Source organism: Marmota monax, unplaced genomic scaffold, assembly GCF_021218885.2.
Source record: "Marmota monax isolate L192 unplaced genomic scaffold, Marmota_monax_Labrador192_F-V1.1 WCK01_AAM20220418_F8-fsc00077, whole genome shotgun sequence".
NCBI classification, from domain to species: domain Eukaryota; kingdom Metazoa; phylum Chordata; class Mammalia; order Rodentia; family Sciuridae; genus Marmota; species Marmota monax.
Window position 1 is genome coordinate 1,945,511 of NW_026694610.1, and position 26,950 is coordinate 1,972,460.

General features: G+C 31.2%; 1 protein-coding gene across 2 annotated transcripts in view; it reads right to left on the bottom strand.

Annotated features, from left to right (window-relative positions):
• Window positions 1-26,950, bottom strand: part of Nipbl (NIPBL cohesin loading factor) — a 177,595-nt gene that overhangs the window by 19,570 nt on the left and 131,075 nt on the right. For both annotated transcript variants that reach the window (XM_046422262.2, XM_046422263.2), the window contains exons 22-36: window positions 25,329-25,411; window positions 24,635-24,767; window positions 23,631-23,774; window positions 20,666-20,755; window positions 19,213-19,427; window positions 19,005-19,107; window positions 18,305-18,403; window positions 18,061-18,207; window positions 15,693-15,827; window positions 14,587-14,685; window positions 13,708-13,761; window positions 5,207-5,315; window positions 3,822-3,958; window positions 343-483; window positions 48-141 (exon numbers count right to left, since the gene is read on the bottom strand). In XM_046422262.2, the coding sequence (XP_046278218.1) occupies window positions 48-141; window positions 343-483; window positions 3,822-3,958; window positions 5,207-5,315; window positions 13,708-13,761; window positions 14,587-14,685; window positions 15,693-15,827; window positions 18,061-18,207; window positions 18,305-18,403; window positions 19,005-19,107; window positions 19,213-19,427; window positions 20,666-20,755; window positions 23,631-23,774; window positions 24,635-24,767; window positions 25,329-25,411 (1,783 nt within the window). The remainder of the gene's footprint in view (window positions 1-47; window positions 142-342; window positions 484-3,821; window positions 3,959-5,206; window positions 5,316-13,707; window positions 13,762-14,586; window positions 14,686-15,692; window positions 15,828-18,060; window positions 18,208-18,304; window positions 18,404-19,004; window positions 19,108-19,212; window positions 19,428-20,665; window positions 20,756-23,630; window positions 23,775-24,634; window positions 24,768-25,328; window positions 25,412-26,950) is intronic.

A 26,950-nucleotide genomic window follows, 5' to 3' on the forward strand; every position in this document is an offset into this window, starting at 1 on the left:
CTTCAGAACCTACTACAATAATTTTAAAGCTCAGGCATTGAACGTACCATAGTATCTATTGAAACAGGCCCACACAAATTTAAAATTTTGTGTTACTTTATTAACAACAGCTCCAAGACAGCTCACACAATGCTGCACTACCTAAAAGATAAATAAAGTGTTACTGTTTAGGTAAAAGTTAAAGATGAAGTTAAAATGTACTATTAATTTTATCCTTTATATATATTTGCTTTAAAAATATAATAAAATACATTGGAACTTAATCTGACACAATAATACTTTATAAGTTATCATCTACAAATTATATATCAATTAATACAGAGGTGGTAAACCGGATCTTACAGTCATGCCATATTTGATGATAAGCTTCATTAGATCTTCTTCAATAGTGGCAAGGAAAGTTTCACTTGGATGCTCCATCAGTGGTACAACCAGTTCTAGGATTTTTGCAACATTGCAGATAACCATGAAATCATTTTGTGTCTATAAGAACAAAATTAATATATAAATATTCAAAATCTAAAATGAAACTATAAACAAATTTATGTATTTGGAGGCATTTATGGGACATATGTATATAAAATTTCAGTTAAAAATAAAAAGGTCTAGCTAGAAAAGAGTTTTTGTTTAAAGTATGGAAGGAAGAGTAACAAGAAGAAAAAAATCTGGATTCCAGCTCTAACAACTAACCTACCATGTGAACCTGGGGTCACTTAATTACATTGCTAAAGTTATTTTTTTTCCTAAAAGGAAAGACAAGTTAATGCTAAACAAAAGTTATTTAAGCATTAGCAGAACATTTTACAAAGACTGGTATATTTTAAAGATTAGTATTTTTCAAACTGGGGTACGTTAACCAAGTAGTTTTCAACTGGGGATGAGATGGCTCTCCACTCGCTACTGAGGAGTATCTAGCAATGTCTACAGATATTTTTGCTTGTCATGATGGGAGCACAGATGTCATCTAGTGAACAGAGGTCAGGGATGCTGCTAAACATCCTATGATGCAAAGAATACTGGAATCTCTAACAACAATGAATAATCCTGCTCTGTCAATAGTGCTGAGAATGGTAAATCCTGTGTTAAACTTTGTGATGAAAAATGTACAACCCCATCTAGGTGTGGTGGTGCACGCTTGTAATCCTAGCAGCTTGGGAGGCTGAGACAGGAGAATCGAGAGTTTAAAGCCAGCCTCAGCAACGGTGAGGTGCTAAGCAACTCAGTGAGACCCTGTCTCTAAATAAAATACAAAATAGGGCTGGGGATGTGACTCAGTGGTCAAATGCCCCCTGAGGTTCAATCCCTGGTACAAAAAAAAAAAAAGTACAACCCTAAAACTAGGCATGTCTTCTTTATTTTAAATTTAAATGTTTCTTTGATTTAAAAAAAAAAAAGCAAACATGTTTTTAAAAACTGGTGGAACGTTAAGACAAAAATTGAAGAATGTACTAAAAGATTATGATAAAGTCTCTTAAAGGTGACCAAAGTTACTTTTTTTTTTTTTTTTTTTTTGTGGAGTGAGGTTTTTAATGTATGCTTTTAATCTAGCCAAGCTTCCATTCCTTGTTTTTAGCAACTGATTACCTACCTTCATCTGGACTTTTTGAGCTTACTATATCACTGGTTAAAAACTTTCCTACCTTACGTTCATCCTTCAGGATTCCCACAGGACTAAATAAATACATTGGGGGGTGGAAAAAAAGAATACTATTTTCTAAGTAACACAGGAATTCTGTCATTTCCTTATCTTTCACTCCTAACTCCTTAAAGCAAAAGGGGATAGGTTAAGAGTTTTTGTTGGGTAAGATAAATTTATTTGAGATCCACTGTTAACATTTTACTTAAAAGAAAATAAAAGCAGTAGCAGCATTTTCTGAAACTTGTTTAAATACCAGGCTGAAAAACCAGGTAAGTGAAATATCTTAAAAATCTAGAAAAGAACCTTAAATAATGAAGAAGATCATGAAATAAAAGAGCAGCAGAATATAAGAAAAATGTATTTGAAATGAATATAATGTAAGGTGGTTTAACAGCTATATATTTAAAGAACTTTCAAAATCTGAAAAAGGGCCCATAATTCAAAGGTAAAATGAGCCAATGATATGAATAGTGAATTTACCAAAAAACATCTGCTCAATATTATGAAAACTGCTTAACTTTCTTGGAGGTCAGAGAAAACAACTGAAGCAACAATGAAGTATTCCTTTACATCTGTTAGACTGGTAAAGCATACAAAATTAATGACATTAATGGTTACATATAGATTTCGAAAAAGGTTGTAAAACATACCCCCAGCAATCTGGTAAGATCTATTCAAAAGTTAGAAACTAAAAAAAAAATCACATTCTCTGCCTAGCAAGTCCAGTCCTAAAAATCTGTCCCATTGGAATAAAAGCAGAAGTGCTTAAATATATATGAACAGTGTTATAGCTGGGCCCAGTGGTGCACACCTGTAATCCCAGCAGCTCGGGAGGCTGAGGCAGGAGGATGGCATGTTCAAGACCAGCCTCAGCAACTTAGCAAGGTCCTAAGCAACTTAGTGAGAACTGTCCTCAAAATAATAATATAGAAAGGGCTGGGGATGAAGCTCAGTAGTAAAATGCCCCTGGTTTCAATCCCTAGTACCCCAAACAAATAAAACACACACACACACACACACACACACACACACACACACACACACACAAAATCAAACCAAAAACCTTAAAAATCATGCAAGGACATTTACATTATAGTCCAGACTCTAGATAGAGGGAGACAGACATAGAACTAAATTCTAACATTGGGACTGGGGAGCTATGTGACATTAGGTAAGTTATTTATATTGTCAAAGCTTTAGTCTCCTAGTTTGTAAAACTAGGATAATAATAGTGCCAACTTTAACAAGCAAATGAGACAATGCATGCAAAATTCTTCGAAGTGCCTAATAATTGTGTTTAATAAATATGAGCTATTACTAGTCAGATTACATATTAACTAATTTATTTCTGGCTTAATACAAGACATAAAGATAGAACTGGTATCTCAGAAGTAATATATGTTGTTTTTAATGTATTTTTTATCCTCTGCTACTCTCCTAAGTCCTTAAAATACTCTTAAATTCTGAGGTTTTCACATTCACTTATAATTCAGATTATTTAAAACAGCAGCAAAGAAAAACAAATATAGTAGACAAACAGTTACAATTAGCTCCTTAGAAATACTGAAAACATAGTATGTTGAACTTATTTTAGTATTTTAAAATTTAGCATTTGTAACAGATAACACATCCACAATGCTGTCTTATATATATATTTTTAAAAATCTCAATTTATTTGCTAAATTGCTTTACTTCAATGTTAATTTTTGGATTTTATTTTGGAAAACCATATACGTTAATGTTGATCTAAAGTATCAACATTAATATCTAATATTAATTAGTCTAATATCTCTGGTGTGATACTAGATCTTCTATATTCAATATACTTCTGCCATAAAAATGATTAATATAAATATATTATAAATGACAAACAAAGGAAAAGCAAAGTCAGAATCCAAAAGATAATAAGTTTCTCAAAGACAGGAACTCTGGTTCATTCACCTTTGCGGTTTTAATAATAGCTGCATGTATTAAGTAATTATTGAGGATTTGTCTTGAGGAACTTAGAGAAATGAAGCCTAAATTTTATTTAAAATATACTTGCTACAAATATTAGAATGTACATTTAAGTAAATGACACAGTTGATCTGTCAGTGAGAATGTGGTAACAAATGTGAATTCTAAATTTAAAATACTTGGAAGTTTAACGTAAGAAAGAACATTAAAATAACATTATACTTACACTACACTTAGTGGTAAGGTATGGTTGCATAGTCATGGCATGTTTAACCATGAGTTGTGGTCGTATTTTGCTGAATAAGAATAAAGTGGTTATGCAAGCTACCAATCTTCCAGAATTCACACCTTTATTGTCAGAGTCTGAAAAAACAGAGAAATAAAACACTAAAATATGACAAAGCAGAGGAAATAATACAGAATATTATTTCAATTATTCAATATTATCCCTTAAATAGATTCAGGATAGTCTCAATACAATAGACTAGCATTTCTTCTGATACTATTCTGCATTTTTTTTCTGTTATAGAAATTAAATATACTGAAGATAAAGGACAAAGAGACATCACTATGAAAGGCAAGTTTCACACTAAGAGGATAGGACTAAAGTTTAAAAAGTAAAATGGAAGTTGGGAAGTTCAGGGATGGGTTTTTGGGAATAAATGTGGTATAAAGAGGAACAAAAACAATTTAGCTAGGGTGATACTGTTTTTAAGGGATACTGGGGGAAAAAAGGGATGCTGCTCTAGCTGAAAAATGTTAAAAAATAAAAGTGATGTTGAAAAAATGCTCTTCAGGTGGGAAGAAAATGATACTAATTAGGAGATACACTAGTTTATAGGAAACTAATTTTTTGAGGGAATTAGCAAATTTTAACAAGAAAGAACAGGACATCAGTATCACCGTTAAAATCTAGGATAAAAAACAGAACAAGGAGATAAAAGGGAAAAAGAGGTACACATGGAAAATGGGGAAAATTTAAAGAAAAAATGCTATAAAAATATTAATATCAACAATTTCCTTAGGTGTCATAAATGGTATCTCTGTTAAGACACTTATCTGTCCCCAGCATGAAGAATGACTGAGGCTAATTGTTCTTTCTCCTTAATGTGCTTTAGGAGATGGAAAATAACGTTTATCTTACATGCTTTCAGCTAATGGGTATTAATTATGACTTTCGTATTTTTCTATAATTATTTACAACTGATGAAAATTTCAGATTTGTAACTAATAAATAGTGTGATAGATAATACAAAATAGTAAAATAATTTCATTTGAGAGAAAATTTTATGTGATTTAAAAGATATCAAATAGTTTTGTGATAAGTACCATTATCTAAATACATTTGAGACCCAGGACTGAAAGATATGTAGAAGAGATGAGGCTTATGTTTTCACTATATTGTGCTAGATAATTTTAGTCATCTCTAAAAATATAATGTAGAATGCATCATTAAACAGATATTTATACAATAAAAAGAAACTTCACTGAAAAGTAAAGTAGATAATTATTAGGCAAGCAGAATCAGAGGTAAAGATGAGAAATGTGTCCAACGTATTTTAAAATATCACATAATATCAAACTTAAGGACCAATAGATAAAATGTCTTACCAGCTAGAGATTCCTCATATTTAAGAATGTGCTCAACTAGGTTATCAACAAGTTGAGTACAAGCTTTCTTCACAGGTTTATATGAGGAATCCTCTTCGGACTTCAACAACTATATATGTATATATATATAAAAAAAAAATCCCAGTATAATTATTCATTAGGCAATAATAATAAACACATTAAACGTGTCTGTAAGTAATATGCTTTTCAATTTGTCATTAACAAATATTGAAAGTCAAATTAATAACAAAAATATATGACATGTTTAAAAGTATAAACCAATAATTTACAAATACTTTCAAGCGATTTTATTATGCTGTGTGTTGGACCTAAAGTAGAATATGAGATATACAGAAAAGATGATTTTCCTTCTCTCTGTTACTCCAACCCCAAACAAAGAATATCATTCGGTATTAATTTAATTATTTTACAGAATTAATAACTGTATCTGTATGTGATTACATCTCAAATTTGGCAAACACAAAACAATTTCTTCTATTATCTTCTACTAAATCATTTATAAATAATGCTAAAAATACTATGAATAATGAGATGAAAATAGAGATCACTTCTAAGTTAATGGCATTAATCCAATCTTTCATGATAGATCCAAGGAAAAATCATTAAGGTATATCTGTTTTGCTAATAATGATTAGTTAATACAATTCTGGAGATATTAAAGGAATCAAAATTTATATTTTATTTCTATTAAGAATTTCAGTAATGTCAGATTATAACTTTATGCAATAATGCAAATGTTCTATATCTGTTAAGAAACTTATCCAATATGTTTGCCATAAGTCATAAGTGGCTTTTAAACACTGGTTAGTGGGATTGAGGAACTAAAATTAAGTAAAATTACAAATTAACTTAAGTTTTCAAAAATGCATGTAGCTAGTTTGCAACAGCACAAGTTTAAACCGTTTTTTTTTTTTTTTTTTTTTTTTTGTAGTGCTGGGAATAGAACTCAGGGCCTCATGCATGCTAGGCAAGCACTCTACCACTTGAGCTACATCTCCAGCCCTGAATTTTTCCTACAAGATGCATGGATTAATGAACTGACAGCAACTAGACTAATGTAACATATGCACTGTCTCCTTTTTCAATTAAAAATATTAATCAAATAAAGCAGACAGATTTAATTTATCAGGTTTCAACTCTGAACTGTCCCACTTGTCATAACTCTTGTCCCACTCCGTAACTCATTCCCTGAAGTAGCCTTCAACATCAATTACATTTAGCTTGGTCTTTTTAAGAAGGAGTAGAAAACAGTCTCCTCATTCCTATTTTTTTTTCCTTTTTTTTTTTTTGATTTTTTTTTTATTGGTTGTTCAAAACATTACAAAGCTCTTGACATTATCATATTTCATACATTAGATTCAAGTTGATTATGAACTCCCAATTTTACCCCAAATACAGATTGCAGAATCACATCCTATTTTTTCTTTTTAATCTCCAATATTTTAGGCACACATAAATGAACTGTAAATTTTGATTCATGACACTATCACCACTGACTTATATGCACCCTTATATTTACTAATTATAAGTAACTGATATTCTACAAACTCAATAAAAAATTTTCAATAATTTATCTCTTTCAATGTACTTACTCTTATCCTTGGGTTTCATGCTCAAGAAATTTTGTAATGTTTTGGCTTAAAGACATGTCTAAGTCTAAGCTGATATAGTATTTATAGTTTTCTTTGATTTTCAACTTTTGAAAAGGGAGCATATTTGATCAATCTTTTGTGACTTGCTTTTTCACACATTAAGCCACTAAACGTAATCCAGGTTATTGCCTGCAGTTGGATTTTATTCATTTTCACGGCTGTATAACAATTCATTTATTCATTCTTCTATATATATGTAGGTTAATTCCAATTTTAGTGGCATAAAATTATATTTGTCTGGTATATATATCTTCTGGCACACACACACAAGATTTTCTGGTGTATATTCCTTGAAGTGGAACTGCTGAGTCATTGCATGTATGAATATTCAACTTCATGAGATAATTTTGTGAAATAATCTTATTCCAAAGTGAGAGGTTGAGTCTTCCTTATTTCAAACTGTCAAGAGACTACAAGTGTTTTGGATTTGGGAATATTTGCAAATAGCATTATGAGATATCTTGGGGATGGGACCTAAGTCTAAATATGAAATTCATGTTTCATATAAACCTATATACCTAGCCTGAAGGTAATTTTCCTATATCTGAGTTTTAACTGCAAGCTGTCACAGGAGTTCAGGTATTTAATTCTTCACTCATGGAATCATTTTGGCACTCAGAAAGTTTTAGGTTTTGGAGCATTTTGGATTTTGTTTTTTGAAATTAGAGATGCTCAACCTTTTTAATATTTACTTAATTATTAGCAGTGTTAAGAGTTAACTATTGAGGATGGGGTTATGGCTCAGTGGTAGTGTGCTTGCCTAGCATGTGTGAGGTACTGGGTTAGATCCTCAGTACCATATATAAATACATAAAATAAAGGTCAATGGACAACTAAAAAAAATTTGTTTTTAAAATTAACTATTTAATCCACTTCCTTTTCATCACTTGTTATTATCTGACTTCTCAATTTTTGCCAATTAAATGACATAAAATGTGATCTTAATTTCTATTTCTCAAACTAATGAGGTTGAACACCTTATAGGACATTTATACCATTTTTCCTATGAAACACAGTTTAAGCCTTTTACCTATTATCCTACTAGGACTCTTATGTTGCTTGTAAACAAAGAAATTCTACATAGATTGTTAATATTAATTCTTTGGTGGTTATGTGTATGTCGAGTATATTTTCTCTGTAACTTGTCTTCTCCCTTTAAGATGTCTTTTGATTTAAAAATGTTCTTCATTTTAAGACAGTGAAACTTATCTATCTTTTAAGGTTCAGTAATTTTGTGACTTCTTTAAATCATTCCCTACACAAAGGTTAAAAAAAATGTATTCACCGATTATTTTCTGCTTAAAAATTTCAAAGGTTTTTTTTTTTTTTTTTAAATCTATATGGAGTTGATTTTTGAGTTCAAGTAGAATCGATTTAAAAAAAAAAAATTCTGATGAATAGTCAATTGCTCCAACCTCATTTCTTCCGTAATCTGCACTGCCACATCTTAATAGCAAATGTAGGTCTAGGCTATCTTGTTCTACTGGTATATTTAGTATTGATCTATTTATTATTGTTATATCTTCATTTACTTTATCTTTAAAAATAAGTTCTAACAGTAGCTTAGTTGTTTTTGTTTCCCTTTACATTTCCACGTACATTTTATAATCATCTTGGCATTAAAGATGAATATTTTTAAAAAATATCTTTTATTTACTTTTTATGTGGTGCTAAGGATCATACCCAGTGCCTTACATGTGAGAGGCAAGAGCTCTACTGCTGAACTATAACCACAGCCACATGATGAATATTTTGTATTCTTGATTTTAATAAAATCTCTTAACAGTTCCTCATTTTGCGTTATTTTTATTTTAGGTTTTATAGTTTATTCTCTGTCAAATTAATGAATTCATATTTTATTATAATTTATACTCAAAGATATTAAATTTTATTAATTTTTTTCTTATATCCTTGGAAATGATCATTTCTTTTAATCACATGCATGTATACTAGCTGTGCACTCACAATATACTAATTAAGGTACATAAAATGTTCTAATACAGTATTTTTCCTAGCTAAAAATGTTTTAAAGGTACCAACATACCAAATGACTTAGGTACTTCACAGTAATATTTTATTATGAAAATTTTGAGCATACAAATAAGTTAAAAAATTCTTTCACCATAAATACACCCAACTTACCCTTTAGATTTTATACCACCAATATTTTATTAAACACATACTCTATCACTGAGCTTTATCTGCAGTACCTTCTATTTTACTTTTGATGCATTTCAAAGTAATTTGCAAACTACTAGTATATGCCCCTCTTTTCCCTCCGAGATAAAATGTATATGTAATAAAATGGGTAAATCTTCAGCATATCTTTGCTCACTTTTGTCAGATTCACTATTATACCTCACAAACCCCTACACCAAGATAGAGAATAGAGATTTCAGTTTTTACCTTTCATCAGAATCATTCGGAGAGATTATTGAAGTATAGAATGATGGGCCCTATCCTCAGAGTTACTGATTCATTAAGTCTGGGGAAGGGCATGAGAATTTACACTTCTAAGAATTCCTCAGGTAATACTGATGCACCAATTAGTAACACTGACATACAGCATTACTATAATCCCTGAAAGCTCCCTCATGTTCTTTCCCAATCTCCAACTCTCTTCAACCATTCCTCTGAATTTTTCTAGTACAAATAGTTTGGTCTGTTATATAATTTTATATAAATGGAATAATGACATACACACCTCAGTAAGTCTAATTTCATTCTGCATAATGTTTCATTGGTCATTTATGATGTATGCATTAATATTCTGGTTTCTTTCTGATGCAGAGTACTATTACATTGTATACAATCATCACAGTTAGTTTATTCATTTACTGTCGACAGAGGTAGTGTTTAACTGTAAACTTCAAGAAGACCATACTATGGATCATATTACCCAGAAAGAGAGAAAACATGGGACCATCCTTATTTTTTTTCATTGTGTGAATTTTCTTCATACACTAAAAATTGACCAGTTTTGGATTATAAGCTAATTAAAATAAATAGCACTGTAAAATCAATTCAGTTTTAGTGTACCTATCACAGGGCTATGATAGTACCTTTTGAAGGCTGTAAATGTAGAGCTTCTTAGGAAAGTACTAAACATATGGTAATGGTTAAACTAATTTTTTTTTTTTTTTAGAAATAAAAATATGTGAGGGCTGGGGTTGTGGCTCAGTGGTAGAGTGCTTGCCTCACATGTATGAGGCACTGGGTTCAATCCTCAGCACCACATAAAAATAAATAAATAAAATAAAGCCATTGTGTTTATCTACAACTAAAAATATAAAAAAAAATGGGAACGTTTATCATAAGTTATTCTTTCATGTATTACTTAACTATGGCACAAAACTCAAATATGACTTCATTCATTTAAAATTTTTATTTTTTTTCATTTAAGGTTTTAAAGGAAATGATACCTTCATACTTTTTTTTAATACTGAGGATTGAACTCAGAGACCCTTAACCACTGAGCCTCATCTCCAGCCCTTTTTATGTTTTATTTTGAGAGAGGGTCTCACCAAGTTGCCGAGGCTGCCTCTGAATTCATAATACTTCTGTCTTTGTCTCCCTAGGGATTACAGGTGTGCACCACTGGGCCCAGCTAGCTCCATATATTTAAAAGTGATATTTTATTTTCTTGATTTTTTTTTAGTTATACATGACAATAGATTTAATAATGTCAAATGAAATCTATTGTCAGGTATAACTAAAAAAAACAAGAAAATAAAAGTATTTCAAAAGTATGAAATATAATTATATAAATATAATATATAAAAGTATTTAAATATAATATATAAAAGTATTTCAAAAGTATGAAATATAATTTGCTCTAATTTAGTCCCCAATACTTCTTCTCCCTTTCCTCTACTGATCTTTCTGCTATTTACTTACAATTATTTTTTAAATTTATTTTTTAGTTATAGTTGGATACACAATATCTTTACTTTATTTATTTATTTTTATTTGGTGCTAAGGATAGAACCCAGGGCCTCACACATGCTAGGCAAGCGCTCCACCGCTGAGCCACAACCCCAGCCCTATAATTACTGGGGTATATTCATATTTGTTCATAGGAATGTTAGGTCAGATTCATTTCACTGTGTTTCCTAATTCCATTCCTCCTCCCTTCTCTTTATTTCCCTTTGTCTACTCTACAGATCTTTTAAAAGTGATATTTTAACATAAATACTTAGTCAATGGGCAGAACTTGGTACATATATGAATTTCAAGCTATTTAGTGTAGTACTTCAAGGTTCCCTAAGAAGTTAATTCCATAAATGGGAAACCACTGATCTACAAGAAATGAACACAACCCAAAAACAAAAATTAGAAATATATGAAATTGTACTGAGTAGAATGTATATATATATGTGTGAACATAATACTCAAGAATTTCCAATATCTCTAAGAGTCCATTGTTTATATTCTTCCTAGCTTCTCTTAAAACTTATGCATACATATTGTTAAAATTACTAAGGGTGATTATGTCTGTCACATGTATTTGCATAAATATTTTTGAGCTTTATTTCTTTCATCAAATCAAACTCTGCTAGTTTAAGAAACTAGATCACAAAGTAAGAATGTTATTGGAAACTAAATTGCTGGTAGAAACTAAAAGTAAGAAAGTATAGGAGGCATGAATTGAATGGACAATTAATTAGCTAACTAAATAGGACTGTAGAACAAAGATACAAAAAATGTAAGAATAAATCTACCACTGTTAAAAGATCATGAATCTGGATGGACATCTCCCCTTTGCTTCTAACTTGCCCACAATACACAGCTCTAATTCAGTGATATTATTTTAGATTCTTTTTAGTAATCCTAAATAATGTAATTTCTTATAGCTACATTTAATTCTTTGTGCATAAGCTCCTATATTCAAATCCCATAACATCCCAATTTACCAAAAAAAAAAAAGTATACAGGACTAACCTGAACAGACTATTACTAGAAAAAGATGGGAGAATTTGAGATTCAAAACAAATCATGATTGCAATAAAATATATAATATACATAATCTATTAGTTCACACTGATTCAAAAATGAACAAAACTCAACAGTCACCTCTGAATGTTGATAAAACTCATTCTGAAGATTGACAGTATAAAAGAATCAAGCATTTTCTGTACAAATTGTATTTCACAGTAACCAGATCGTTAATCAGGAATGAAACTTAAAAATTTTAAATTCTCTTTTTTTGCTTTTGGACAGGGAATTGAATATATGGGCACTTTTTTTTTTTTTTTTTAAACCCACTAATGTACATCCTCAGTCGTTTTAGTCTTTATTCTGAGACAGGGTCTTGCTAAGTTCCTGAGGCTGGCCTTAAATTTATGATCCTCCTGACTCAGACTCCTGAGTGGCTGAAATTGCAGGTGTACACCACTGTACCTGGCCTAAAAAATTATTTTTAAAGAAAAGTCCCACCTAATTAATACATTAAGAATGAAAGAAATATTGAGTCTAGATAATGATCATAAAAACCAGTCTGAGAGACTTTATAATAATGCATCACACTGACAACACCTAAACTCAAAGATCAATCACTAAGGACAGGCCTAGACATTATGTGCTTTTTGATGTGATGCAATAATATTCAGCACTGTCTATGAAGTATTTGTATCCTTATCCTAAACACTGAACTTCAATTTTATTTAAGCCTCTAGATCTAACCCGGTGTTTATAGGAAAAATGTTGGATAGAGAAACAACAAAGACATTAGATGAGATCTACAAAATACAGAATGTGGGACAATCTACAATAACACAAATGGCATTAAAAAAAAAAAAAAAAAAAACTAAAGAGGAAAGGGATCAACTATTATTAAGAAATCTTGGGGGCTGGGGCTGGGGTTCAGCAGTGGAGCACTATCCTAGCACATGCGAGGCCCTGGATTCGATCCTCAGCACCACATATAAGGAAGGAAAGAAGGAAAAAAAGAAAAAAAGAAAAAGAAAAAAGGAAAGAAAGAGGGAGAGGAAAGGAAAGGAAAGGAAGGAAGGAAGAATATTGTGTCAACTACAACAAAAAATATTTATAAAAAAAATCTTAAAGCTATATAAAAAAGAACCCACTGTCAATTAACTATAAATATACATTGAGATAGCTGAAGAAATGTGAGCATTTTATAGATATTAGGTAATGGGAAACAATATACAATTTACTTTGATAGAGATGACACCCCCCGCTCAAAGTCATTACCTGTTAGAGTTAGTATTGTATGTTTATGGTTGGAATAAATATAAAGCTTGAGATTTGTTTAAAAATTATTACAGGAGGGTAAAATAAAAAAAGAAAAAGGAAGAAAGAGAAAAGATGAGAGGATAGATAAAACAAGACTGAAAAAATGCTAACTTTCGAAGCTGAGTGATGAATATTTTTATTTGAAAGTTTCTGAAATTAAAATAATTTAAAATTCTTAGAGAGAGAAACATTTCCATTCACAAAACAAATTTTTGTTATATCTACACCACTAAAGGAAATTCTATGGATTTTATAATATGACAAGTAACATAGGCAATCTGTATATCTATTTGTATATATCATGTCTATTATTAGATTAAAGGGATAAGAAAAAAAATATAATCTTGAAAGAGAAATAAAGAATTTTCATTAGTGGTTCAAAAACAGGCAAAGGAATAATGGATCACATCCTAGGGAAATTAAAAACATTCAGCCTAGCATACTGAAATAAATGTCTCCCATCAAAAGACAAATACATAACAACATAACTAAAAAACAAATTTTTTAAGATCATAAAGTCTGTATAGAACCACCTTATATAAATTTCATATCATCAGAAGTCAAAATAATACTCACATTTTGAAGAAGTTGCTCAAACCAGTCATATCCAGTATCTCTGCATGCTGCAACCTGGGGGAAATAATTGATGGTGAAACTATCAAAGTTAGAAATTTATTTTAAAAAAACATACTTTTGGGGGCTGGGGATGTATCTTAGGGTACAGCTTGCCTAGCATGCTCACGGCCCTAGGTTTTGATTTCCAACACCACAAAAAAACAAAACAAACCAAACATCATACTTTAGTTATAACTATCTTTTATCAGTAATTTAAACATTTGCCAATGTTACAGAATTTTATTCCAAAGCAATCAATTAATTTAATATATTGAGGATTAATATGGAACTAAATTTTGTACAATAACTTAAAGTGCATTCTATCAGAAAAATCTGTAAGGTCTAAAACAATAAAAATAAAGATATTTGTTTCTTAACCTTCTTTATGGTAGGTTTAAAGGTATCAGTGAAAATGTCGATGATCATGTCATTGAGCATAAAAAATTTCTTATATTCAAAACATGAACAAATTTGGGGTCAAAAATTATAGCTTAAAAACCAAAATGAAGCTAAACTGACTTCATATTTTCTGAATTGTATGTTGCTGTCCCTTGGCTAATATATCTATTCTTCTTTTTCTCTCTCTGATTTCAACTGTTGGAAGACAAGAAGATGATCAATAAGAGCTTACACTAACAAATGTCAAGAAGTTGTGGCATTTGTAAGACATCAATTTCAATCTTACTTGTGTCTGTGAGAAACTTCAAAAATATGCAGGAAGTAGTACTAAATGTAAAGATTAAAACCAAATATCTCATCACATTTCTCTCCCCCTTCATAAGATACAATGGGTCTCAGGTTTGGACCCACAGTGACCACAAACTTGTTTATCCTTCTTACCACATCAGTGATGTTTAAAATTTTCCTTGTCATTGCTTCTTTGTCATTGTGTGGAGTTGGAGTAAACCAGAGTTTTTGGAATGTTTCATTTACTAATTTCTAGAAGAAAACAAATTTCAAATTAAGTAACTACAACAAATATGGCAAATTTTCAACTCCAAATTCTCATTAGGTCCAACACAAAGCCTATTTAGCCAAAACAAAATTCCCAAAAGTTTCTGGTATGAATTTCCTTATAATTAAAATCACCATTAATTTTTTGAAATTATAAACTTTTTAATATCACCGAAATTTTAAATAATTTGGGTGATATTATGCCTAGCCTAGAACCTATGCTTAGTAAACAAATATTTTTGATCCAACTAAAAAAGTATTTCTTTGCCCTTTTTTTTTGGTTACAGGGACTGAATCCAGGGTGGCTTAACCACTGATCCACATCCCCAGCCTTTTCATTTTTCTTAAATTTTGAGACAGGGTCTCGCTAAGTTGCTTAGGGCCTCACTAAATTGCTGTGGCTGACTTTAAACTTGCGATCCTCCTGCCTCAGCTTCCTGAGTCACTGGGATTACAGGCGTGAACCACAATATCTGGCTATTTTTACTGCATTTTAAGAGAGACATTTTTACAGCGCTTGCTCAACTTAAAAAACTAGGGACAAATAAATGATTATAAGTGTATGCGTGTGTGTGTGTGTGTGTGTGCATGTATATATGGAAATTACAATTTAGGATTAAAATTTTAATAAAGTATTTACTTAAGCAGATTGCGTGGAGTGCACACCTACAATTCCAGTGATTTGGGAGGCTGAGGCAGGAGGAGGATTCCAAGTTCAATGCCAGCCTCAGTGACTTAATAAGATCCTGTCACAAAATAAAAAATAGAAAAGATTGTGGAAATAGCTTAGTGGTAAAGCACTCCAGCTTCAATCCCAGGTAACAAAGAAAGAAATAGTGTCCAATATGTCTTTTTCTTAAATTTACAAACCAAAAATGTTGATTCACTTGTAAAGCGTATATTTAAAGCAAAAAAAATTTAGATGCAATAAACATGCATTATTTCAAATATTTATGAAAAATAAATTTTATATTAGTAAATTTTCATCTTACCTTTATGCCTTCTTCATCATTGACTCTTCGAATCATTTTTACACACATTTCTGTAATTTTTGGAAATGTTGGTTGTTCAATACAAATGTCTCTTAGAATCTTTATTACCCTTTTCCTGACGCTGATACCAGTATCCTAAGAGCAGAAAGGTATTTTCAAGTGTTAGAAAATTTTCAGATGCTTTAGGAGAACACAATTTGATAAAATAAAATTAGTAATTATATATCAAACCATCACATTCACTATATGGTAATATGATAAACACGGTCCAAACATTTACTCTTTTATTTTTGGTACTGGGGATTGAACTGGGGATACTTAACCAGTAAGCCATATCCCCAGCCAGGGCCTGGCTAAATTGATGAGGCTGCCTTTGAATTCGAGATTCTCCTGCATTAGCCATCTGGGCCACGGGAATTACAGTTGTACATCATTATGCCTGGCACATTTACTCTTTACATGCTTTCTTATTAATGTTATTACAAATATGGATAATCTTATGATATTGTCTGTACTTTTAAATAAATATTTGAAACATTTTCTATAGTTTAGTACTAGATACAAGCTTTCCAGAGTTAAGTGGGATAAAAATAACAAAGCTTTTAGAACAGTGTCTGGCAGGGAAGAAGCATCTATATAGTAGAATTAACATAAAATTTTAAATGGAAACTAATAAAACCTTTGACACTACCTAATTTAGGCTTGCAGGAAATGCAAGAAGGGACAAATTATATATTAAACCATGGAAAAATAATAAAATTCCTGGTCTTTAAAATTATTCAGTTAAGGGGAAAGTATAAAAAAAGTGAGAGAATAGAGTTCAATTTTAAGATCCCCAAATGCAATGTGCTATCTGAGGCATTAAAAAAAACAACAAAAAACACACACTCAAAACAAACTGGAAAAGACATTATTTTGGGAAGAATAGGAAAATGTGAATATGAACTGGTTATTAGATGATGTTAGAAAGTGTTAGTTTGGTTAGGTAAGATAGGGTTTGTTTACAATATCCTTATTTTTTGGCATTGCAAGTTGAAGTATCTTTGGGAAAAGTAGTAAAATATTTATAATTTAATTTAAAATAATCTAGCAAAAACATATGTGAAATAGAAAGATGGGTTTTTTATTTTCCTTTAATTTATACATTTTCATATTAAATTTGTGTGTGTGTGTTATACTGGATAGAACCCAGGGCCTTATGGATGACAGGTGAGAGCTCTACCACTGAGCTACATCCTCACCTCAACCCTAACAGTTTTAATATAAACCCTAACAGTTTTTAACATAAATAACAAACTCTAGATGCTTAAAATATAAACTTTTAATTTCTCATATACAGTTCAGCAGTCCTAAAAACATTTTAGGATATTCTTCTAGGATTAATTCTATCCGAGTTCATTAGATATTTGAGAATCCTATTAATTATATCCTTTATTCTTGGGGAAAGAGTGAGGCACAAAAAGGGAAAAAATTCTTCTACCCTTTTCTTATTCAATGAAAATTAATTAATGCCTAGCAGAGGCTGAAAACTACTCTATAATGCTCAATCACACAATACTCTGATATTTGACTAATGATGATAAAACAAATTATTTTCACTATATGCACATCTAATCTTGTGTATTAATGTATCTATGCTGAATTTACAAAAAGAAGTCAATGTGCCTACAATGGGTGGTAAGAAGAATAGTCATTTCTGAATGCCAATGTTTTCTTTTATTTTCCAGGAAAATCCTTCAGGGCCAGAAAATTCTATGATATGCAAGGAAAGAGTACCTTAGAACAGTATTTCTTAAGTTCATTCTTTTTTTTAAAAATAAATTTATTTTTAAAAATTTATTCTTTAGTTATAGGTGGACACAATATTTTATTTTTATGTGGTGCTGAGGGTCGACCAGTCCCTCACGCATGGTAGGCGAGCACTCTACCTCTGAGCACAACCCCAGCCCTTAAGTTCATTCTTAAACCTCAAGTAACTTTCTGGCTTAACTTGCAGGTATCTGAGCTTACCATAATTTAGCTTTAAGGAAACATGCAGATACATATAAAGGATCCAAAAATATTCTCAGATACCAATGTTCTGTAACTGTCTCTCACTGAAATAATTCTTCTTGTTTACATACATACATACATACATACATATGTATAAATACGTAATTACTCTAGATTCCTGTCCAAAAATAATTATCTCATTTCCTATCATTTACTCACTGTAAACTGCCATGACTGAAAAGAGGAATACAATTTTTGCCAATGATTTGCTTTATGATACTAAGAAGTGAGTCTCTTTTCTAGTTTATTGTTTTAAAAATTGTGATATTTTAAAGTCAAAATTGCATTCATTATAAAAATGGCAAAACAAACATACCAATATTCTTTCAATCAGCATATCATAATACTGTTCAGCAAGCTGAGGTCGACAAAGGACAAATCGACCTAGTAATTCTACTGCTGCTTCTCGAACACTAGTGGAATTATCCATCAGTCGTCCATGAACTCCTCGCTGCATATCAAGCTAATGAAAAAAAGATATTATAATTTATACTAAGTAGAGATAATATCTTAATCTCACTAGAAAACATGAGGAAGAAAATTATTTTTGCTCTCTTTACCCTTGCTAGAATACTGGGGTCTACAGCAACAACTTCGGATAAACACTTCATGGCTTTTGTTCGAACAGCAATTGCATTTTCACCAAGAACTCGAAGTATCTGCCAAGCAAACATTGACATTTTGCAAATTTTAAAACATAAAATTTAACAAAGCATAGATGAAGACATACAAAAGAAAACAATCTATTATTTATCTCCTTTGAATTTGTATATAAGTGAGTACAAGATTCATTATCTTACTGATCCCAAACTTTAAAGATCAGTACATTTTGGAAGTGTAGCATTCTATACTTCAGGGTCTCTTTCAGCTAAACATTCTCAACTACACGAACTGTTATGTTTCCTTTTTTGAGAATCTACAGTCGCACTAAAATCTTGTTATGTGAACTTTATTAAAGAATATTTAGTATCATTCAAACATAATTTGATCAACTGAATAATTTTTTACAACCTCACTACCTATACCCTGTGTCTATTCATACAGATATATACGCAACTATCTGTAGAACAAAACAACCAATATAAAAAGGACATGTAGAACAATGGCATCTTAACAAATATGGAATATTACAACAAATCCTATTTCCATGATCTCTGAAATATTTGTGTTCAACAATAAGTAGATATTATATGCTACTCCATAAGCATCCAGAGTCAAAAAAATCAACAGCATTGTATAAGGAATTCTGGCCCAGTTTACCTGTGTCAAATAAATATCAAAGCTCTGGGCAAACGGCCTCATAGAGGCCAAGTATCGAACAATCAAGCAAGCATCATCATAGTCTACGGTGTCAGAGTTCATCCTGCAACAAAAAGTAATTAAAATTTTAATTTATTTATTTATTTATTTTTGTAAATAGGTATCAAAGCAATCTATACATCTAATACATTTTCTCCCTGGATCTTACTTTAATGTGCTGAACTGAGATGGTGTGGTTTTGATAATACTTCTAAGAAACTTTTTCCGGTTTTCAGCTCGATGCATAATTTGACCAGTTGTCTCAATTTCTTTTGCATGATGTGTTCCTTCAGATGATTCTTCATCTTTTTGTGATTTCATTGCTTTCTCTGTTTCCAGAGTTGTGTCACGAAACCACTGGGCTATATAGAATTTACGAGAAAACTAGAAGGAAATTAGATAGATAAGCTTGATGAAATTAGTAACAACATTTCCAGTCATTAATAAAGTTAGAATGTTCACAATCAGAAATACAACTATTCAGGTTTACTGTAAACCAACTCATATCATAAAAAATCCAATTTTAAGAACAGAAAATTGGGAATAGCCTGGATAATAGAAAACTTACTAGTTAGACTTGATAAAACACTTATACTAATGAGGTCAAAAGATAATAAATACATCTGTATGAAATATAAAATACTGCTATCAATTACTTAACCAAGGGTATATCACATGAATTAGTAAGATTAGATAGGTTATGGGTCAACTAGTAAAGTTTAGAATAAATGGATAAAATACTGAAGGTAGAAGACTCCATCCATTTTCAAACCTTGTTTTACTTTTCTAAGAAATGCAAAGGCCAGTTATCATTGAAATAGTTTAATATGGAGGCACACCTATAAATCTGTTCTATGAATACAAATTGAACACTTGCAGGAGTTGGCTGAATAATGTGTTGGTCTCCAATCTCATTCAGCAGAATAGCCATTCAGCAAAAACATAACACTCCAATATATGCATCCTTTTCTTTAACATACTTTACAAATTTTATACATGGCCTATTATACTAATAAATTTGGTTAGTTTATATAACTTACATAAAAATAAAGATTATACTTAAAAATGGTTATATATAAAATATAATAATTTTAAAAAATAATGCGAAGAGATCATCTATGTATCACATATACCTATCCTGAGGGGCAACAACCTACCCTAGATTCAAAGACAATTAATGAGAAGATTTCCAAGTATTCCCATCCCCCTTTTTTTGGTATCAAGAATAGAACCCCAGGGGCACTTAATGACTGAGCCACATTGCCAGCCCTTTTTATTTAGAGACAGGATATTACTCAGTTGCTTAGGGCTTCACTAAGTTGCTAAGGGCATCTTTGAAGTCATGATCCTCCTGCCTCAGCCTCCCAAGAGGTGGCTGGGATTACAGGTGTTAGCCACATGTGCAGCCCAAATATTCCCCTTTTTACACAAGTTCTTTTTGTTCAGCTTATGGTATCTGTAATCAGAATCCCACATCAGACAAAATAACAGTTAACCATTCTTTTCTATTTAGAAGACCAAGTAATTTTTTGTTTCAAAATCCATATTCCAAAACAAGTTTTCCTCTTCATTTCCAAAGTTTCTTAAGACCAAATTTAAATTAAAAAAGTAAACAATCTTACCACTAGTGAAGGGTCAGTTTCAGTGTTCTCATCCAAGTAATCAAGCAATGCTTTTTGCAATTGCTGGATTTCATCTTCTCCTCCAGAAACCTATAAAATAAATCAATTAGGAACCAAAAAGATATTACTGTTATGTTTTAGCAAATTGTCTATATATAAACACAAATCTAAGAGAAGAAACATTAATATTAAAAGTGAAAATATAATTATAGCAACTCAAAGGAAGGAACAAAAAAATGATTTCTGGAAGTATAAATTAATAGATGAAGTTAGCTTTTATTTTTATGAACTACATGTCATATTTCATTTAAAAAGCTTACAAGTAATTGACATAAAAGTTATCAGAACAATCTGTTAAATCTTCAGATGTAGGAAAATCCTGGTCTTCAAACTTTTCAATCGGTAAATGGAAATTGTTATCATCTGTATTAATAAGCATTACAAATTTTTTTTTAGTTGTTGATAACTCTTTATTTTATTTATTTATAATGGTGCTGATAATACAACCCAGTGCCTCACACATGCCAGGCAAGTGTGCTACCACTGAGCTCCAGCCTCAGCCCCAAGCATTACAAATTTCTTTAAGACATTATTTAAAAAGAACATTGTGAAGGGAAATATGTTTTTCCTTATAAGTAATATGACAATAGTACTTTATTTCATGTAGGATATTAGATAACAGGTGAGCTGTTTACTGAATTAGGTGCATAAAAGGATTAAATGTTTAGTTTTTGTCAAGAATTTTAAAGAGGCAGAAATTAACTGTGAGCTGATATTTTTGTCCACAGTTATTTCTTTAGCAGTTTTAGCTTCATGTGAAATGCCAAACACATACTTTAGACTATATCTCAAAAAGAAAGCAAAGATTAAGGTAACCCCTGATCTAGGAGGGTGGTGAAACTGAAACATTCTATAAACTTCAAAAACAATTTGAAAGTATGCTTTCATATTTACAAATGATATTTAAAAAAACATTTTCCACCCACAAATGATACCTCCCCTTGAGTGAACAATCTACACAGCATATATGGCATAACAGGTTCCAGGGCCTCTCAAGGAAATACTGAAGGTCAATCTACATCTTGGTTTCCACATTACCATTCACTAAGAAGGAAGAGGATTTTTGGAGAAGTAGCTGATTCCAGGGCAGGGTTAGGCAGGAAAAGTAAAAAGTGTCTCTGAAACACCAAGCTGTTCCAGAAAAGTCCTTAAAGAATGATGGGACATATCAAAAGGACACAAAAGACTGCTTACAGAGTCAAACTGGGCAAATGTAGGACAATTTGAACATTAAAATAATGTAGCAGTAAGTTATAATCTATTAAATAGAATAGGAATGACAGTATTACATTAGATAGTAGTATTTATATTAACATTAATGATAATTTTTCACTTTTGATAGCTATACTATGGATATTTAAGTGAGAGCTCTTATTTGAAGAAATATACACTAAATAGTGGCTCTCAAACTTTAGCATTCATTACAATCACCTGGAGGAGTAACTGCCACACTCTGAGAATTTCTGATTCAGTAAACACAGAGAAGGTCCTAAAAAATTTATACTTCTAAGAAGTTCCCATGTCATATAAATATTGGTGCTGCTTGACAGGGAATCACAAGAAAACCAATGTTCTAGAGAATACAGTAGGGATAATAGGGGTATTATGTCTACTTTAACCACAAATGGTTCAGAAAATATTTTTAAAAATAATAATAAGTGCATATATAAGCAGGGTGTAGTGGTGCATGCCTGTAATCCCTGAGACTTGGGAGACTGAGGCAGGAGGACTGCAAGTTTAAGGTTAGCCTTGGCAACTTAGTGAGACTCTTTCTCAAAATAAAAATAAAGAAAAGGACTGGGGACATAACTCAGTAGATGGAGTTTCCTTTGTTCCATTACAGTACCACAAAAAGATGTGCAGGGGCTTGGGATGTGGCTCAACTGGTAGCGTGCTCGCCTGGCATGCGTGAGGCACTGGGTTCGATCCTCAGCACCACATAAAAATAAAATAAAGATATTGTGTTCACCTAAAAAAAAAAAAACTAAAAAATAAACATAAAAAAAAAAGATGTGCATACTTTGAAAGAGAACGACAAAGCAAATGTAACAAATTGTGAAAAATTAAGGAATTTGGATGAAGAATTCATGGTATTTTTTGGTACTATTCTTAACAACTTACATATAAGGTTGCAATCATTTCAAAACACAAAGTACAGTGAAAAAAATCAGGCATTTCTACCAACGTGGACACAGTTTTGAACATAAGACTAGAAAATTAATTTTTTATCCATACTTTGAAAGAATATAAAAAGGGCTGGGGTGGTGGCTCAGTGGTGGAGTGCTTGCCTAGAATGTGTGAGGCATTGGGTTCTATTCTCAGCACCACAAATAAGTAAATAAAGGTCCATCAACAACTAACAAAATATTTTTTTAAAAAAAGAATATATGAAACAATAAAACACCTTTTCCCTTAGATGAACACTCTTTAATAATATAATCTGAAAAGAAGCCCTCTCCAACCCTCGCTAATATAAGATATACAAGATTTAAAGATACAAAATAATCTGAATGGGCACGCCACATCACCATCTTAGTAATTAAAAAATTTAAATGTCAAACCAAACATAGCTTTTCTTTGTTTTGTTTTGGTGATGCTAAGAATTGAAACCCTAGGCTGTAAGCATGCTAGGTGACCACTTTACCACTGAGTTATATCTCCATTAAGCCAAACCAAATATAAAAATAATATTATACATTCACAACAGTAGTTAAAAAAAAAAAAAGTAAACTAAGGACTTTACATAATTCACCCTAAAGTATTAAATTCATCTTTGGAACTTCGAAAAGTCCACTTTTAGAAGTATAAATCTTATTTTGAAACTACAAATAAAACACTAATGTAAAAACATCTAAAGAAATTACCTATTATTTATCTCCATAATTTTAAATCTTTATCTCAATACCTGTTTTAAAATTCGTTCAATAGAGCCTTGATCCATTTTGCTTGTAACAGCATCTTTCCTTAGTCGCGCAGCAACAGTTCCAAGATAATCAAGAGATGCCACTCTTAAAGCCATTTCTGTTGACTTATTACTGAACTGATGAACCTAAACATCAAAATTAAGTAATTTTATATTTAATATAAATTTACCATTTTATATTTAATAATCATTGTAAAATTATAAATTTCAAATCTATGTTGTACTATTTGGAATTTAAACTTTTTTCTTGTGTACTGTCCATAAAGTGATTTTTGCCTTATGGTTTTGTGAAATCTGAACATTTTCATTTGCTAAAAAAATTTACAGATAAAGCATAGTCACTTTTTAAAAAGTGCAGACTCAACTGTAGAAAATTGAATGTTACTGAGTAAGAATTTCTTAGGGGTTGAATTCTGATGCCTATGAAACATTAAATAGTTTTAGAATAATATTAACATATTTCCCAGTTCACAAAAAGTTCTCAAAAGCTTTGTCACAGTTTATATTGTACAAATCCAAATGTACTTTAAAAGTAAAAAGAAAAATCACAATATTTCTTTTCATTTTCTTATTTCATGAGGACTAAAACCATATAGTTTTGGAAATACTCTTAAAGATGATGAAGATTTCAAATTAGTTAGTTTCATGCTTTGAAATGAGTAAATAAAATAACTTGTGGCTCATTGTTGAGATGTTTTAAACTAAGAATGTTAATAGCCCCAAACCAAATCAAACCAAACTAAACCAAACCAAAAATGTTAAAGCATTGTTTTCTTATATAATAAAATGAAACTACTAAAATTCACATTTTAAAGTTTTCCACAAAGTACTGGTAATATAGTGTACAGTTATACACATGCAAAAATAGAGATGCAATGTTCATATTTCCTTACACATTTTAAAGAATTCATCATCTGTGAATCAGAGTACATCCTCATTATGTTGTCTTCTAGAAATCTAATAATCTTTAAATGCTATACTCTTACCAACAGTCTCCCTAACAAACTAAGGAGTAGTTCGGCAGCTGGCCATTCAGGCTTATTGACTGTTGAAAGAAGGTCTTGAACAAAATTTTCAAAGAGTGGTCTATAATCTTCTTCACCTTGCTTACTACCACATCTATTCAAGGACAAATAATGAAAAGGATGTTAATTTAGGTGACATGTCTACTATTACAACTAAACTTGTTAACTGATTTATCTTTCCTCTGTATTTTAGAAACAAGGCGTATGGGAGGACATTAGATAAACTATGATCTATGGATCTATTTCTCAAACCCATTTTTCCCCCCAGTATAGGGAATTCACTTATTAACCAAAATTAACATTACTTTCTGGAAACCATAACAACTTTTAAAAAACAACCACTGTTTTTCTCTCTCCACAATTATGATAATTATGACGCTAAGTAACCTCTCTCCACAAACTTTGAGTAAAATATCTCAAAATTTAGTGAAGAAAAATTACCGAACTTCAATGTAGTACCTTAAAGTCTAACATAAGAAAGTAAAAAAATTTTAAACTGTTAATATTCTAACTGCCTCATTTTAAAGATAAGGAAAGCAAGGACCAGGGAGGTGTACCCTAAGTTCAGATTATGGCAGGAAACTGGATTCATCTTTTTTCTAAATAAAGTATATACTTGGAAAATAAAAATCAGACTTAAGTTAATCTTACTCACTTTTTAAGGAAGATGGAAAGGAAGTTTTGGGCTGTTCGCATAGCTGTTTCATAAGAGTTGGTAATGACAACATCCTGGTCAACCTATAGTGAGAAAAATGAACTTATGATGTAAGAAATAAGTTATTGTTGCTACTGCCGTGTTATTACTGAACAGAGGTAATAAATACATTCAAATACTAAATATTTATTCTTTTCTGTAAAAAGAGAAAAGCCACAGTTAGCATACTAAACAAATTTTAAAACTATAAGGATAAAAATACTGGTAGAGTTTGTTAAAATATTTAAGAGTGAAATTGTAGTGAGTCGTTGCTTATAGCGATACAGGTCAGGATAAGAAGATATGAACTAAAAGTACAAAAAGAATTTTTCAGGGCTGGGGGGTGTTGCTCAGTGATAACTGAATGCATGCGTGCTTAGTGTAGGAATGAGGCCTTGGGGGTCTGTCCTCAGCAATGCAACAACAACAACAAAAGCAAAAGTAAAACAAAAACCAACCAAAGAATACTCCAACCTCAAAGTTTATGAAACAATGGAATATAATTCAAAGGAAAATTCAACAAATTCATTGCAAATTTTAAGATTAGGATATAAATATTCAACACATAGCAGAAGAAATCCAAATGTTTATAAATACAAGGAAAGGGGCTCAAACTCACAAATATTCATTAGGGAAACATGAAATAAAACTCTGATATACAATTTCATAATGACCATACTAGGTAAAATAATAATAATAAAGAAACGTAAACTAAAATATCACTTTGGTGAGCAAACTGACAACATTAAGTGAAATTAATGTATATATTCTATAATTTAATAATTATACTTCTAAGTACATCTAAAAAGCATTTGCTTTAAGTTATGACAACATTCTACTATAGCTTTATTAATTCAACTAAAAAAACCCCTGAGTTATGTGTATTAAAAACACATAATTGAGGGCTGGCAATATAGCTCAGTTGGTAGAGTGCTTGCCTTATAAGCACAAGGTCCTGAGTTCAATCTGCAGCACACACCCCTCCCCAAAATCTTGACTGAAAATCTTAACTGTACATATATCACTATCATTTATGTACATTTTAAAAACAAAATAGTCCTACTGAAATCTATAATGATAAATAAATTAATGGAAGAAGATAAACATACTCATGTTACTGGTCCCCTACGGTAAAGAAATGAAGATTAGAGACAAAACAATGGGACCAGAAGAGGGGAGAAATAGGGGCTGGTGTCGTGGCTCAGTGACAGAGCACTCGCCTGGCACATGTGAGGCACTGGGTTTGATCCTCACCACCACATAAAAATAAACAAACAAAATAAAGGTCTTTAAAAAAAAAAAAAAGGAGGAGAGAAACAAACAGGATCTCAACTTTTTGGACAATATTTGTCAACTATGACATATTAGTAACATTTATTAGTATTTAGCTATAACAGAATAGACAAAACTATTTCTGTTTCTTAAACTTTTGTTGGGGTACAACTATAGAACTTGGAAAAGTCCAAGTGTCAACTGAGTCTATTAGAACCAAGAGAGGGATAGGGGTGTAGCCAAGTGGTAGAGCGCTTGCGTAGCAATGGAAAGAAGGCCTTGCTTCAATTCCCAGAATTACAACAAAGAAA